At 34.1% G+C, this 18586-nt stretch overlaps 3 protein-coding genes across 3 annotated transcripts in view; 2 read left to right on the top strand and 1 right to left on the bottom strand.

Moving 5' to 3' along the window:
- Flo2 (flotillin-2) overlaps positions 1-18586 on the bottom strand; it is a 162895-nt gene that overhangs the window by 142790 nt on the left and 1519 nt on the right. The gene's annotated exons all lie outside the window — the stretch shown is intronic.
- Positions 2804-9166, top strand: LOC106117663 (glucose dehydrogenase [FAD, quinone]-like). The gene is made up of 5 exons (XM_013312060.1): positions 2804-3249; positions 5438-5665; positions 6303-6435; positions 7514-7633; positions 7871-9166. The coding sequence occupies exons 1-5, from the start codon at positions 2916-2918 to the stop codon at positions 9117-9119; spliced, it is 2064 nt and encodes a 687-aa protein (XP_013167514.1). The 5' UTR covers positions 2804-2915; the 3' UTR covers positions 9120-9166.
- LOC106117673 (glucose dehydrogenase [FAD, quinone]) lies at positions 10662-17065 on the top strand. Its single transcript, XM_013312075.1, has 5 exons — positions 10662-10909; positions 12651-12878; positions 13574-13706; positions 14552-14671; positions 14891-17065. The coding sequence occupies exons 1-5, from the start codon at positions 10825-10827 to the stop codon at positions 16128-16130; spliced, it is 1806 nt and encodes a 601-aa protein (XP_013167529.1). The 5' UTR covers positions 10662-10824; the 3' UTR covers positions 16131-17065.

An 18586-nucleotide genomic window follows, 5' to 3' on the forward strand; every position in this document is an offset into this window, starting at 1 on the left:
TCCACTTCCCTTATAAGAAAGAGGATGGGAAGAGAAAGACGACTATAAGCCCCCAGGACGCACAGTCATCAGACGTAACGCGGGATTACTTCCACTGTTTTCCAACTGGCCAATTCGTGCGGAGATATTAAAGCAGGCTCTACCGCTGTTAAAAGTTCACAGTATTTTTGGTACAAAAGTCCGTGAAAGAAAAGATCTTATTTTGAGATATTTAAATGTTACAAATGTTTTATATTTATACAAAGCGATACAGTGTAACATTTAGACATGATAAAAATCAAGTGCGAAATGAGCACAAGACCGTTTCGACCAATCTTTCATTGCCAGCTGCAAATTAAAAATACAGAAAATGTCACCAAATCACAAAAACATTTATTTTTTTTATACCATAGGGTCACGCTTAAGCGGCCACCTTAATTCGCCAAATTGGTGAAGCGACCGCTGCACATAAACATTTGCAATTGCAGATGCATTGCCTGCATTTAATCGACGAAGGAGGACGCACAGTAAGAGAATATTTCCTCTTACTATGCGCCCCGTTCTCTATCAAATCCAATTCCCCTTCCTATCGTTTCCTTACAAGAAATAAGTGGAAAGGGACAGAGAACTAAAATTAGGTTACCGGAAACCTCGCCTATCGTATACATTAAGTCGTATACGTGAAGTGTGCCCCGAATTTAGGACTAGAATTATTAATAAAATTGTCAATTGAAGCATGTTGCCATGTTACCTTGTACTAAGGCCGACTTGTTTTGGTATCTATGCACTTTATATTACCAAAGCAATTACTTGAAAAAATAATGTTTCATTTGCAATAATTTCTAGAATATTCCGCGATAAGTATTGGACAAAGTAAATATATTCCGTCCTTCGGAGAATCATTAGGGCATTGATATTAATCGAGAACAAAAAGCGCAAAAAGCTGGGGAGTGTATTTTAAAAACCAGTCTAACAAGTATTATGCTAATTGATAATTTGGACACAATGTAATATAACTTTAAAATTAAAGATTACGATATTAATTTCATGTCTTTGTTATGCTCTATTCTGAAATAGGTTGAAATGTTTTCTAACAGGTATAACCCTTATAATAGCGCCGCTCTCGCTAAACAAGTCTTACTATGGAGGCATTTGATGCTATCATCAGCTCATTATACGTCCCCACTGAAGGGCTCGGAGCCTACCCTAAGTTAAGAGTGAGTAGGCCATAGTCAACCACGCTGGCCCAATGCAGGTTGGTAGACTTCACACATATCTTTAAATTTCTTCTTAGATATGTGCAGGTTGCATCACGATGTTTTCCTTCACCGTAAGGATCGGATATACATATGTAAATCGGAAATCGAAAAACACATCGGTACATGACATTGGGATTCGAACCCAGGACCTGCAGATTGCAAGTCAAGAGACCCCTGAGCCACCGACGCTCTCATTGATGCTATACGACTTTGGAATCACCAAATGTGCTTATTTCAGTTAGTTTACTCTATATATAGACAAATATAAAGATGAATTATTCGTATTTTAACTCAACTGATTTTGAAAATTCTTGACCCCATTAAAATGCTACATTATTCATATGTAACATAAGCTCTATTTAATCTTACTAATAGTATAAATGATTGGATGCATGTATGAATGATTCTTAAAAGGTATCTCCGGAACGGCTCAACGGATCTTTATGAAATTTGGTACACACGTGGAATACAATCTGGAATTACATAGGGTACTAATTAAGTTTTTTTATATAGGAGTAAGGGGCAAACGAGCAAAGAATCGCCTAATATTATTTGATCCGACGCCCATGGACATCCGCAACGAAAAACTGCAGTTGCGTTACCGGCCTTCAAGAAAGGTGTACGCTCTTTTCTTAAGTTTTTTCTAATTCCACGCAAAGAGAGTTACAGGCTTGTTGTTTATAAATAATTAACGGACCACTAGTAAGTAATAAGATATGAAAAACAAGGTGGTATTTTACTATAAGCTTTGTACTAGCGTATGATAGTTTATAATAAATATCTTCCTTAGTAGATAATAATATTATCATACAACATAAATATTAATATAAAATAAAACATATATGACATAAAATATGAGACACATTTATCTCTGAACCACGCAAAAGCTTTGTCAAAAAAAACTTCAAAGTAATTTTTTGCATGTCATTAATAAATAGCTGAAAACCATATTAAATAATGTCTAGAATTAGCTAAAGTTATCAAAATCATTATTTAAGCTAAAGATAAAATATTTTTTTTTATTTCTGTTTACATTTCATAAATTATTTCCAAATGGGAGGAAACAATTATAATCCATTGGCGGTCATGACTTTATAATTGCAGAAAAAAATAGCCACATACGTAAGCTACTTAATGAAAATCCGAACAAAATCAGTGCAACCATTTCGGTGATTTCCCGAATCAAATCGGGACTTGCGTGCTTGTTTTTCGTAAAGTAAAAGATAAAGCAAAACATCACATCACGAACATGAAATATGAATTATTTTTTCCATATTACAAACAGACAATCCAATTTTATTAACATGCTTAAGTTAACAGCTTAGCTAAGTAATGGGATTGAGTAAATCACAAATCACACATTGACATGTTTAATTTGACAAAAAAAAAATACATTCCTATAAACTATACGCAATTATTTAATTTAAGAAAAACATAAAAAAAATAATATTGGAAAATAACTTAAAAAAAAAATTATAAAAAAAAATTATGCACCCTGGACTCATTTCGCTTGAAATTCCTCCCTCATATCAAGTATAAAATCTTGGCACTCGAGTATTTATCTGCAGGTTTGCTGAACTGTGTACCACAGTGAGAAACGCTGCCGACCAAGACGCAGGTCCATTCAACAATGATTAATCTCTAAAGACTAAAAAATAAGTTGACCATACTTTCAAAATGTTTTTCAAATTATTTATAGTGCTTTCAATTGTTTCAAGAACACATTTAACCAGTTCTGACGAAGTTATAGTGGAAACTGTGGATGGTGACGAAGAAAATAACGTTGAAAATATATATAATGAAAATATTGCACCTGTTGAAGTTGTAAGAACAGTCACAAGGAATAATTATGAAAATCCTATAAATTATAAGAATATATATGGAAGACAGGAACGTTCACAATATAACAATCCTTTCATGGAATTAATTGCCAATGTCATCGGGACTCAATCTGGCTACAAAGAATCAGATTTCTTTGCCTTTCTACGGGATGAATATCCATTGCCCAGAGGTAAGCTAATTCAGTTACTTTAGCTAGAATAAAAAACAAAACACTTTTAAGGCTATAACTTTGGTTAAAGAGTATGTAAAGGTGGGATCGTGGTCAAGCGCTAACTTTTTAAATAAAAAAAGAAACAAAAGACAACTCAATATTCCCAATTTACTGCTGAAAAAATTAAATTAGTCTTTTCAGCATGAGCTTTCGATCTGTTTGCATATCCTGAGAGAGCTTAGCATAGGAACCAGGATCTATTTTTGTAATGCAATAAAAATATTTTGTTAACATCCAAGTGCATTACTTAAAGTTTTTTAACAATTAGTTAAACAATCCCTTAGTGTAGATTTTAATTTAGTGCATTAATTTAAAAACCCTTAAAAGTTTTTGTTTACATAGGCTAAACCTTACAGTTTTTAACGGCGTTAAGTTTAGCAAGTCTCAAAAGTCCTACAAAAAAGTCACTGACCACTTTTTGCTTAAAAAAAAACAATTATAAATCACACTGTTATTTGCAGCGTTATTTGTTTTTAATATTAATTCTTATGCAAATAAATGTCTTCGTTATCAGAATTTATTGTTCATTAAAATTGGCTTTTACATATAAATAAATAGTTAAAAAAATCAGCTCGTGTTTAGCGTAAAGCCGAGGCGAATAGCTAGTTTGTTATATTTTCGCTAACCGGTATTTTAATAGACCCTCTACGAATTATTAAATAACAGTATAATTTCATTTCCATTTTAAAGAGCCTGTAATCGGACATTGACCGAACAAATATACAGCTAGTAAGTATCACTGATGCGTCACTGGTATTAACTCCTTCGCATTTTCTTCTCTTTTTTTTTGAAGAGAACAAACAACAAACGTGTCAGCAATCAAAATCCACAGAATTTAGAACAAACTTAATGTTTGTATGTATTAATTTTAGAATGCAGTTAATCAAAACAGGTTCTAGTCTTGTATATATCGCTGTTATTGCACTCTGTGCTGCCAGGGTTGGCTTATTTTTACGTAAACAAGACGCAGAATTTCATTAAATTTGTAAAATGTATAAGAAAATGTAATTTATTATTCATAAATATTCTTTTGTTCTGTCACTCGAGAACACACCAATTTTCATTCGCTTTTATATCTTATTACATGCGATTCAACACATATGCTTTTAAAAACTTACTCACGCATAAAATTTTTAAAGGAATTGTAGCATCATTTCGCTGAGAGTTCATTTGCCGAACCGGCAACTTCATGCTAATTATAAAGCTGAGCATTTTATCTATATCAAGAACCGGCATACATCTTAGTTACTTTTAATTAATGAAACCTGTTTTACACTTAATGATATAAAGGAATTCAGTCAAAGTCTTTAAAGATTTTTAATTGATGAGGTCATTGAAATCATTGGCGTCGCCAAGGGTTACAGAGGGGGCATGATTAGAACAAGCCAAAAGCAACTACGACAAACATTATACGCGACTTGAATTATCAACCTTCGTGATGCCTTAATAAATAACACTTCCTTTAATTTGCTTACGTGCCACCTTGACACGAAAGGCTTATGGTAATGCTCAAACGAAATAACTCACCAAAACAAAACACTTGTGGTTTTCCTTTAGCCTAATCCTGAATATACCAAGACAACAGACTAACAAATAGATTGATATTTTATAGCTGAGAGAAAAGTCCACTTTTTATTTAGCATGAGAAATGTTTTTCAACGATACTGTCTAGAACTATACATTACCAGAAGCAAAGGCATACAACTACTCATTTACAACCAGCCGAAAGACAATATTTCAGGATTATTCTTAGAACTCCAACGTAAATATCTATAGTCCTGTCAAAGGAATTAACAAGGAGGTTGTCACTGCTTTATCATCATTTCATCATCAGCTCACTATAGGTCCCCACCGAGGGGCTCGGAGCTTACCCTAAGGATTAGGCCATAGTCAATCACGCTGGCCTAGTGCGGGTTCGTTGACTTCACACATATCTTTGAATTTCTTCTCAGATATGTGCAGGTTGCATCACGATGTTTTCCTTCACCGTAAGAACGTCGGACAAATGTACATATGTAAATCGGAAATCGAAAAACACATTGGTACATGGCGGGATTTGAACCCAGGAACTGCAGATTGCAAGTCAAGTGCTTGACCCTTGAGACACCGACGCTCCCACTGCTTTATGGAATCTTTTAATTCCCAGGTCTACAATCTCCTCTGCCAGAGTATGACTTCGTAATAGTCGGCGCTGGATCCGCTGGATGCGCGTTAGCATCACGTCTGACTGAGAATCGAAATGTCACAGTTCTACTGATAGAGACTGGCAAGCCAGAGATGCTGCTAACTGACGTGCCAGCTATCGCACCCTACTTCCAGTCAACTCCATACGTCTGGCATTACTACATGGAACCACAGCCTGGAGTTTGTTTAGGTAAATTTAATTTACTTTAAGATAAGTAATTTATTTAAAAACCCTCCAGTATACCCCAGCAATACTCGAAAAATTACGACACCACATTCATTTAAATAAGTGCAGGTAAGATAAGGTTTCGGAAAACACAATGGAACCAAACATATTTCTTAACTGTCAGTGATGACTTTATTTACTATTTTTTTATTATGAAAATGAATCTAACAAACAAAAGCAAACATTTTGACATACATAAAGGATATGTGTGCATTTACAAACATAACCTTGAATTTAAAAATATTAACAAAATAAAGGTCTTGGGAAAACAACCACATTGCAGAAATTATCTTTACCTAGAAACAATTAAAACGCGATCAAAAAAATCATAATTATTCGATGGAAGTAGCAAAAAAAGTGCTCGGACTTGTTTTCGGATTAACCAGAGTAGGGTAATGTTTTCGTGTGTATGTTAGTCCATGTATCCATTTCATTCCTTTGTTTTTTTTTACTATACCATTACAAATTTACTATACCATTCAGGTTTATGTAACCTAAATGGTATAGTAAATTTTGGGTAGTAACATTCGCTAGTTCCACGACGTAACATAAAACAGTCAGTCGGATTTATATTTAAAATTTAACTCTTACTTCTTTCTAGGTATGGAAAATGGTAGATGTTTCTGGCCTCGAGGCAACGCAGTCGGAGGATCGAGTGTGATCAACTACATGATTTATACACGAGGCAGACCTGAGGAATGGGATAGAATAGCTGCCGCTGGGAACTATGGCTGGTAAATTACATGTAATCCCCGATGAGAAAAATGACCGTTGTTACTGCAGCTATTAAAGTAACGTCCTGGTGTTTATCTAACTTCAAAGACCAAACGACTTTGCAAAAATACAGTCGTGATAACTTTAATCTTACTAATATTATTAATGCGAATGTTTACATGGATGTATGTTTGTTTGTTTGAAGGTATCTCCGAAACGAATTTATAGATCCCGCTGAAATTTGGTATAGATGTAGAATATAGTCTAGAAGAACACATAGGCTACTCATTAAGTTTTTTTATTAATTCCGCGCGGACTGACTGGCGGGCGACTGCTAATATCAAAATAAATTTATTATCGAATAAAAAACCATGAATGCGGAAACGTGAGGTTAATCATGGAGTTCATTGCACTAAAATTGCTGGTTTTAAAATTCGCTAAATGCGCAGAATCGTAAGCGGTTGTTTTTGTATTCATCGTCAATATTCTTTTCAATTAAATTGGTTATAAAGCTGCAATTACTACCTATCGGAATGTAATGAAGGCGAACATCATGTGAAAACCTGTTTGTTTTAAAAATTAATGATGTGCTCACCTAGCTGAAGCCAAACTTGTATCTTTTATTTTTGTGTTTACTACTATTTTAACAGTTCAGGTCGATGTCCATTAAATTAATTCTTAGACATTTGAATATAAACTTTCCTACGTTAACAATTCCGTTTGCTAAATGTGTGTCGATGGTATGAACGAGTTTTATTAAATTCGATACAAATCTTTTACAATACTTTAAACTTTAAGTATTAAGACAATGATTGTTATCGCCAATTGAAGCGCCAATAGCCTAATGGTAAAGGGTAATCCCACCATTCGACTATTGTCTTAAACCATGTCTAGCACAAGCATAGAGCCTAGTTGGATTGGTACAAGAAATATTAGTAAATCAAACAAAAATCTGCCAATACTTAAAAAAAATCATTATAGTTTTATCATTAAACTATCAATAGCTAATGCTTCTGATCATAGTCGAATCCCAGATTCCCTGAATCGTTTCTTACGCGAAACTTCGTAAGGATTTTTTTTTTATTTTGTTGTTTGCAGGTCATACAACGAAGTTCTGGAATACTACAAAAAATCAGAGAAGGCCAAGTTAGACGGGTTCGAAAAAAAGCCTTACAGAAATCGAGATGGAGTCCTTCCTGTTGAATTTGTGCCAATAAAGTGAGTACATATTTATTTCTCACTTCAACGGCGCGGTTGTAAGGTTCGATTCCTAATGTGCATTATGGATCATTGAACTCTTGGAGATAGATAAGTTAAGCAAATTGACATACATGACAATATTTAAAAAAACATTGACTGCTTGAGTACTCTGATTTCTACTATTTTTTGGATAAAATATTGCAATAGTCAACCTACAAACAAGTTTAATAAAAATCTTACATACTTTTATTACAGAACCAAATTAATAAAGGCGTTCTTAGACGCTGGAAGAATACTTGGACATCCAACAGTAGATTACAACGCTCCAGAGAAAATGGGATTCGGGAAAGTCCAAGTGACAATGTCTATGGGCCGCAGATTCAGTTCCGCTAAAGCATTCCTACATAACCATAAAAAGAGACCAAATTTGCACATTTTACCAGAAACCAGAGCAACCAAAGTATTGATAGATCCTCAAACGAAAACGGCGTACGGTGTTGAATATGTACGCAACAACGTATTGCATAGAGTCACGGTTCGGAAAGAAGTAATTTTGTCTGCTGGACCTATCGCATCTCCACAACTATTAATGTTATCAGGCCTAGGACCTAGGGATCATTTAAACTCAGTCGGGATAAACGTAATCCAAGATCTTCCAGTAGGTAAAAGACTTTACGATCACATTTGTTTCCCCGGACTCATTTTTACTGTGAATGAAACAAATATTAGCTTCCTCGAATCTCAAGCTTCTGATATTCATGCAATAGTACAGTGGCTTAAAAATGGAGACAGTGCAATATCATCACCAGGCGGGGTAGAAGGAATTGGATATATTAAAACACCAGTTTCCGATGATCCTGAATTAGTTCCTGACATTGAACTTATTAGTATAGGAGGTTCAATAGTGTCAGATGGAGGACCAGGTGGCAGTAAAGCTGTACGAAAAGGAATGAGAATAACCGATAATATTTTTAATAATGCATTTGGACCGATAGACCAAACAAATACTTGGAGCGCTTTTCCAATGTTATTAAAACCAAAATCTTTCGGTTCTATAGAATTAAAAGACAATAATCCTTTCAGTCATCCAAAGATGTATGGTAATTATTTAACTGATCCACGGGACGTGGCGACATTCGTAGCAGCTATCCGACATATTCAAGAATTGACAGAGACTGAACCATTCCAAAAATATGGTACTAAATTGTATCCTGCGATTTATCCAACTTGTAGTTCTTTACAATTTAATTCTGATGAATACTGGGAATGTGCAGTAAGAACTCTTACTGCAACACTGCATCATCAGGTTGCGACTACTCGTATGGGACCGCAAACCGATCCCTTAGCTGTGGTAGACCCTGAATTAAGGGTGCACGGTATAAAAAGATTACGAGTAGTCGATACTGGAATAATACCAGAACCTATCTCCGCTCATACAAACGCCCCAGGTATAATGATAGGTGAAAAAGCTGCCGACATGATAAAACTAACTTGGAGTATTTAATATTAAACAAACTTAATTCAGAAATGTGCTTTAATTTATATTTTTCATATTAAATGTAAGATAAAAAAAGAAAATCATTGTTTTTATTTTTATTATACTCGTAACATAACTCCTAAACGAAAGATGGTCGCCATTTAAACTTTTTTTTTTTAATTTTATGAGAAATAAACAGTGCAATTTACAGAACGATCACTTATTGCCGGCTTACTACAATAAAGTCGTTTGCAGCCTGTACACAGAGTCTTTTATAATGTACGTTAAGTTTCTACTAATAATATTTAATTAAATCCTCGTTTAAAAAGTTTCAAAGAACATTTTGAATTTCATACGAAAAAGATTTGAACAAATTCAATTCAAAAAAATTGCTATTGAAATTTATCAGGCATTCCATATAAATATATTATTAACGTAGCAAAAGCAACATAATTGGTAATAATTGTATTAAAAACAAACAAGGATCCAAAAATCTTTAAGAAAAAACTACAACGCAAGCTGCGTAAACATTAATCTTTGAGCCGGTTCTACTGACGGGTGTATTTTTAAAATTCCTGCGGGCAACGTCCTTAAACGCAATAAAGATAAAATCCTTAAGTTACCTTATTAAGATTTTACACACGTTTACTGGATGCTTGTTTACTTATCATATTTCCACCATGCTTTTTATTATTTCTTAAACTTTTGAATGCCTTTTAATACATCACATACAAATTGTAAAGTGAAGTTTATAAAAAATTCAATAAATTTGGTGTAAATTTATTACGACTGTAAACAACATCGCGTATACTTTAAGCTATTTAAAACCACATTCACTACAACTTTTTATAAATAAACTTTTTATCTATAAAAATAAAATTGAAGTGTCATATTTTATTACCATTTTTGTCTGTCTACCTATCTGTCTGTTTGTTTGTTCATGCTAATCTCTGAAATGGCTGGACCGATTTTGACGGAACTTTATTGGCATGTAGCTTATGTAATAAGGCGTAACTTAGGCTACATTTATTTTACAAAAATTCTTTTATTTAAGAAACCTACAGTAATGTTGCAATGTCCAAGTACTGTTCAGTACCGCGCGCAGCCCGAAAGACAATATTTTACGCGAACGAAGTCGCAAGCACAGCTAGTATAAAATACAATTTATTTGCTAAGCTTGTTACTTTAAGTTACATTTTTAAGTAACTTACAGATGGTCGCACTGTTAATTAATTTCAACGGCTTAAATACGATGTAAAAAAAAGTTAAACCGGTCGACGAATAACTTTGGTATGGTAAAATACAATACATATTGCAAGGAATCTTTTAGATGGAGCACACATTTAAATAAGAATTGACTCGGTGTAGTCCTTTTCTTTGGTGATTAAAATAATATAATAGTGATTTAGTTATTACTTTGGGCAGTTCATGGTGTTTAAGTCACTAAAAATATACCTAAAAACACGTACTGATTATTCGTATAATAAAATGAATTATCGTGTTCTGAGTGAAATCTAAAAATTATTTCAAAATGTTACTAAATAAACTCATAATAATATTAATATTAAATAGTGTACTGGCTGAAAACAATAATACTAAATATGAAAACAAAGAAACTATATTAGAAGAAAATATTTACGCTAGTTCACGACCATGTGATGAATTCTGTGAAACTACAAGCAGGAATGGCAGAGAGATACGAGGAAGGCCTAAGAGTCAAATTTTGGATGCAATGTTACAAACACCTATGCTACAAATGTATGCAAATGAACCGGATATTTTTTCAATACTTCGGGATAGTTACGATCTCCCTAAAGGCAAGTATTATTTTTATTAGTTATACTTAATATCATCAGTGTAAGTCTAAGTTTACATTTCGAAGGCCTTTCCCAATCCCTTCCAGAGTACGCGCTCTTCCGCTGATATCTTAAATAGATGTTATAATATTATTATTAATTTACTATTAGTCAAAAATCTATAAAAGGCTTGTGCTAGTATAGTCTCATGATAGTGGAATAGCAGGGTTCGACTCCCGACCGGATGTTCGTGAATCCGTCACTTTAACCATTTAACTATTGACATTAAAGGATCTGAATTAAATGTTCAAATTAAGTTTTTTATATTGTCAAAATCATAGTTACAAGATGTAATCATTCAGTGCTGAACAGAATAAACAAAGAAAGAACAATATTAAAACTTAGTAAACAGGAGAGGAAAGATGTTGGGAGGTATGACAAGAGGACCTTATAACCACAATAATAAAGGAAAAATAGAAATTAAGTTCACTGAGCTGATGGCCAACCTTCATTAAATGGAGAGTCACCTAGAGAGAGAGAGAGAGAAATGAAGTGATCATCAAGAACACACATGCAAAAGATGAAGTAGAAAGTGTACGTTATGTTACATGTCAAAGCAAGAGAAATTATCAGTCCTCCCTCTCTTATACTATCCATGAGAAAGGGAGGACTGAAAATATCTCCATCAACAAGCACGACATAGTTCTTAAATTTCCAACAAAAGTTACGATGTAGGTTATAAGTTGCTATATCCGTATACTTAATAAAAATAAATAAATAATGTAAGATTTTATAGTTTACATTACGTAAATTACATAAGACGATGTAATTTGAATACATACATACAAGGAACTTGAAATACGAAGGTTCAATGACACGACATTGGTACATTATTACAGAATCCAAAAAAAGTTTAATGACTCACAAGGCAACGGTACATATTAAATTTAACTGTCTTTCTTGTTCTTGTCCAAATTATAACTATCATTTTTTTTATAAACTACTACCTGTTGCCCGCGACTCCGTCCGCGTGGAATGAAAAAAAAATTAGTTCCCGGCAATTATTCGAAATTTAATCACCTTTTAAACCTTCCCTAGACGTCTACGAACATTTCAAAACCAAGATAAGGTAAATCCGTTCAGCCGTTCTCGAGTTTTAGCGAAACTAACGAACAACAATTGATTTCTATATATAGAAGATTCGAATGTTTCATTGACTCTCATATCTTTATTATAAAAGAATGCTTTGATGCGATTTACTGAATATGCTAGAAATAGGACACGCGTAATTAAATTTATGACGAGGTCATCCTGAAATTAAAATATATTTTTATACACTTATACGTAAATATCGGGTTCGTTGTTAATAAAATATATTTTATATTTGTAACAAGAAATGTTAGTTATAAAACTTATTTTAAATAAGGTGTTGATGATGTAGTTAGTTTAAATATGTTTGAAATGCAACTTCTGTAATTGCCTCGTAATAATCATTTAAAAATGTCACGTAACCAAAACAATGATACAGCCGCACCCGGAACACCTTGACGTTATGAAGTCGTGTTGTAATAATAATAATAATGGTCAACGCTCATTACCCACTTACCGCCTTGCTGCAGTAAGAACCCGCGTGTCATCCGTTGACAATGGGTGACAGCCGCGGCAAGTTTGTTCGGGTCTTAAACCCTAATATGATGTAATGCCGATATCTCTACCATAAAAGATGTTATCCGTAATTAATGCTTATTTGCATAACTTTCAGGATTCAATGGACCCTTAGCTGAATATGACTTTATCGTCGTCGGAGCAGGATCGGCAGGGAGCGTGCTCGCTTCCCGACTTAGTGCGCGGAAGAAGGCGACTGTCTTACTCTTAGAGGCTGGTGTAGGTGAATCAATATTGACAGGGGTACCAGTCTTAGCGCCATTGTTCCAACAGACGGATTACGTATGGCCATACCTCATGGAACGCCAGCCAGGAGTTTGTATGGGTAAGTTACGAGAATACTTATGTCTGAACATTCCTGATACTAAGAAGATAATACGTGTTAATATTTCCTGTTAAATGTCTAGTTAATAGGAAAATATGCTCTTTTAAATATCTTCATTACCCAGTAATTACAATAATAGCTCAATTAAATATATGCCTCATAAATTGTATCCTTCCGTGTTCGCTATTTTTATTTACATCTCTAACAGAGTATACTTTTAAAGTTTGTTGATGCAATTCAAATTATAGTGAAACAATAGTTCCAATAATACGCTTAACAAAAAATGTTAAGGAAGCGAGTTAATAATTAGTACGTAAAACAACATTCTTCGCGCGCGCTGGTCGCGTGTCGACGTACTAATAGTAATCTTACAACTTCGCCCTACGGCACAGTGTATTTAACAAAATATTCAAAATGATCGGATCACCGAAAACTTCTTCAACTCCGGAGTTGTCTATACCGTCTACCTTAGTAGAAAACATGCAAGCAAAAAGCTTTCATGACAAAAAATTACATCTCTTAAGAGATCTGAAGAGACACTCTTTTAGTCAGACGGGTCGATGCTTGTGGACGTCTATGGGCGTCGTACTTAATATTTGGAAATGCTCAAAAGAGCACGTTCACGTTGACACGAAACAAAAGAGTTGCCTCATGGTCGAAAGATGGGTGAAATATTTAAGGTATTAATTTTTCAGGTATGGAAAATGAGCGTTGTTTCTGGCCAAGAGGCAAGGCAGTTGGGGGCACGAGCGTAGTGAATTACATGATATATGCCCGTGGGTTACCTGAAGATTGGGATAGAATCGCAGCCGCGGGAAATTATGGATGGTCGGTATTAAATGTACAAAAAAATTGCACAACCTAAATTAAATATTATTAGTTATTCGCACCTTCATTCATTGGAACCTAATCTATATAGCCTTAATATACATACTTAATTTAAGTAATAAAAGCCTGAAAATAAAATGAGTATAAAATTAAAATATGATAAAATGTCAAGACTTCTTTTTTTTTAGACATTATTAGTTAGAATCCTTTGGCGCGAATGGCGCAATTTCATTACAGCATCAAGTGTCAGAATGATTAGTGAGGGGACATAAACGTCGACATTTTAGTAAGACTAGTGTTGCGCCAGTACACCCGTACAGTGTTGGATTTTCTTCCTAACACTTTATTATATATTAGAATTTTACTCTTATTATCAATAAATGACGAAGATGATCTTCGTCATATGATATCTTTATCAGATATCTATTTTATCTCATGTCGATCAACGACGCATATCTCGCACAATTGTATTCATAAAATGTAAACTTAGATAAGAAATCAATATCTTGGAAGTCAATTTTAACATTTTTTTGTTATCCCAATAGACATGATAATGCATAAACAAACAAGGTCAAAAATTAGCAACAACATTTTTGTAATGTAAATCGAAATGTCGTAACTCACTAAGTAATCGCAAGGACTTGTACCTGAAAAACAAAAGGAACATATATAAATATTACCATACTAATAGAATGTTAATCAAGCTCGTCTTACATGCTGTTTTTAGGGTTCCGTACCTCGAAAGGAAAAAAACGAAACCCTTATTCACTTTGTTGTCCGTCCATCTGTTTGTCAAGACCATTTTTTTTATAAATAAACTTACAATATTAAAAATTATGTTTCAGGTCTTACAGAGAAGTATTACCATATTATATGAAGTCTGAAAGTGCAACACTCAAAGGCCAATCTAAATCCCCATGGCACGGCCGAGACGGAGAACTTACAGTTGAAGATGTTCCATTTAGGTAAAATATCAATTTCAAATTATATGAACCTACTAGCTGTCGACCGCGACTCCGTTAGCCTATGTGTTCTTCCAGGCTATGCTCTACATCTATGCCAAATTTCAGCGAGATACATGTAGTCATTCGGGAGATACCTTCAAACATACATCCATCTAAACTCTTATAATATTAGTAAGATTACTGCTCACATTAAAAGTAAATCAAATTACCTCATTTCAGATCAAAACTATCGAAAGCATTTTTGGACGGCGTGAAATATTTGGGCCATCGAATAGTCGATTACAACAGCCCAGACGGATTCGGATTTAACTACATTCAAGCGACGATAAACCGTGGAGTCAGGATGAGTAGCGCAAAAGCATTCCTGCACAAACATAAAAACCGAAAGAACCTACACATTCTGCCAAATAGTCGAGTAACAAAAGTTTTAATCGATCCTATAACAAAGACGGCATACGGCGTAGAATTTCAAAGAAATGGCCAAATCTATCAAATACGAGCAAAAAAAGAAGTTATTCTTTCGGCGGGCCCTATTGAATCTCCGCATTTGTTAATGCTCTCGGGCATTGGACCGAGAGCCCATTTAGAGTCCTTCGAGATACCCGTGATACAGGATTTACCTGTCGGTCAAACGCTCTACGACCATATATCATTTCCGTCTTTAGCGTACACACTTAACACAACAAGATTAACAATTGCATTAAGAAATGTTGCACTCGTTCAGACTGGTGTGCAATTGACACAATTCGGAGATGGCCCGATGACATCACTGGCTGGTGTCGAAACCATAGGATATTTAAAAACAAACGTCTCCGATGAGGTCGGTGATTACCCTGATATTGAATTAATAGGAACTTGCGCATCTATGGCAACTGACGAGGGACAGTTAGTATCGAAAGGCTCACGAATAGCGGACTGGTTGTACAATGACGTATATAAACCTTTGGAAAAAACTGAAAGCTTTACAATTTTAATGATGTTACTACATCCGAAATCTAAAGGCTACATGAAATTAAAATCGAAAAATCCTTTCGAGCAACCGGCGTTGTACGGCAATTACTTGCAGCATCCCAAAGACGTTGCTACACTAATAGCTTCTATAAGGTACATAAATAAATTGGTTGAAACACCTTCGTTTCAAAAGTACGGTGCGAAATTACACAAGAAAAAGTTTCCGAATTGCAAACAATATAAATTCGACAGCGACAAATATTGGGAATGTGCGGTACGTACTGTAACTTCGACATTGCATCATCAAATATCTACGTGCAGGATGGGCCCAGTAACAGATCCTGATGCAGTTGTGGACCCGGAATTGAGAGTGTATGGGGTTAGGAATCTTCGTGTAATAGATAGCAGTGTTATACCAAAGACAATCGCTGCGCACACTAACGCCCCCGCAATCATGATAGGCGAGAAAGGTGCGGACATGATAATGAATACATGGGGCTTGATTTAAATGTACCCATCAAGAATCTATGAGTATTTTCTCATAAAAATGGTCTTCAACACACGTGTTAATACGAAAGTGGGATTCGAATTGTAGTTTATTCACATGTTGGTTTTTATGTTGAATAGACCTGAAAATGGTAGAGAGACTGTCACTGATAAATAATATAAGAATTTATGGATCCTTTGACATTTAAATTAATTTTGGGGCCGTGTTAAAATACTAATTATAAATATTAAAGGTACAAATACAGACAATAGATCCATAAACAAACGTAACACTATCAGCTAGTTATTTTCCCTTTCGAAATGTAAACGACAATACATTTTAGTAGCTATTCTGTAACCTATTTTTACTTACAATTCTATCGCTAATGTATATCTTATCTTTATCTATATTTAAATGACGTCAATGGCCCCACAGCAGAAAGACGTAACCAAAGGCACAAATAGCTCATTTCTAATAAAAAAACGATAAATTTTCTGGCTTACGGATCATGGCATTATTAAATATTACAATTGAAACTCTTTTTTATTAAACTAGATGGTATTTACAGTCATAATTATTTATGTCGGTAATCGTAATTGCATAGGGAATCCCCTTTTAATAAGCGACATATTTAATTCCATCATTGTCAGTCTGAATTCATCCACTGCTGAACATACGTCTCCCTCCGTCGATTGCTATAATGTCCAGTCCTGTGCCATCTGCATCCAATACACTCCCGCTTGACCATAGTCCATCTGGCGAGAGGCCTACTATATATAATTCCGTCATAAATATGTTAGTTGCAAAAATAATTTAAGTTATGCAACTAATGACAATTCCGTTTATGATAAATACTTAGCCCTTATCAGGAATGTTTTGTACGTTATCTAAAATGGACTGAAGAATCCTATCAACGTGTCTTTATTTTAAAGTTACCAACTACAACTTAACAACATTATTAAATAAATTGTGCAATACCATTTTTTTTTTATTTATTCTAATAAGTTTTTATATTTAAGGTGCTAATATGAATTGCATTGATTATTTACATTTGGGCAATAAAATGTTTATCTCGTCTACATTATTCTATAACAGACAGAAGTTAAATATTTTTACTATAATTTACTAGAAGTCGAACGCATCATCTGGCGTTATTGTTCAATTTTACTAGTATATTTTATTGCAGATTCAAAATATGAGGGGTGAAATAAACAAAAGGATAAAATCAAAATGGCGGAATCAGGGGCTGTCCCCTAACCCTTGGTATACATAGCTATAATCGATTTTTTTAAACCTATCTGACTAAACTTTTATTGTAGACTAGCTGTCGCCAGAGACTCCGTCCGCGTGAAATTAAAAATAATAATTAATAGCATATGTGTTCTTTCAGACTATGTGCTATATGTATGACAAATTTCATCAAGATCTGTTCAGTCGTTGTGCAGATACCTTTAAACAAACATCCATCCATCTAAACTTTCGAATTTATAATATTAGTAAAATTGTTAGCATTCATACGATAGTGTGTCGTCTATTAATAGATTTTAAATCAATATCTTTAAATGAGCAATTCTTGCTCATTTAAAGATATTGAGATATATATATATATATAATTGGAATCTCGGAATCGGCTCCAACGATTTTCATAAAATGTAGTATATAGGGGGTTTCGGGGGCGATAAATCGATATAGCTAGGAATCATTTTTAGAAAATGTCATTTTATTCGTGTTTTATCGATAATCAACTTAAACATAAACTTAACTTTTTCTATCGGTAAGATCGAAAAATATTATTCATATTTCATCGTTTTATTTGTAATTCGTACTTAAATATACTTTCCAAAAAACACAATTAAAAAAAATACCGAACAAAGTTCGGTCATTACTAGATTTTAAATCAGTACGTGACTATTGTTTAACCAATGTTATAATGAATGCTATCGTTATAAACATGTGGCTGAAACTACGATGACATGTAAAATTATTATCTATGATCATATAAAGACATCGATAACACGTTCTACGTAGTACATATTATCGACCTATGCATAAAGAGATACTTTTCGGACTCTATTCTCTAATTTTAATGAAATACCTATATCTTAATTCGTTGTAATAGTACTGGAATTAGATTTCTTCATCTCAAACACTTAATAACCTCGAAGTGGTGTTCGATACTGTTCTGTTTAAACTGAAAATCAACCGCATATAAAAGATTATTCTCGATTTAGTTTCAAAGAAACCGCAGTACAGCTAAAAATATCATGTTTCCAGAATCAAATGCAACATTATCTTGTAATCAAGTATGTGGGCGAGACCGCAGGTCAAAAGTAGTTTATATGACAGCGCCAATTTAAGCACGAGGAAGTTCCAATTAAAATCAACTTAAAGTATTAAGAACACGTCGCCAAAAAAGTACTCGTATGTCTCAAAATACTGGTACAAACCGGTACCAGAATTCGACTGCGGTTTTTGTC

This window comes from Papilio xuthus, unplaced genomic scaffold, assembly GCF_000836235.2.
Source record: "Papilio xuthus unplaced genomic scaffold, Pxut_1.1 DF827679.1, whole genome shotgun sequence".
Classification (NCBI taxonomy): Eukaryota; Metazoa; Arthropoda; class Insecta; order Lepidoptera; family Papilionidae; genus Papilio; species Papilio xuthus.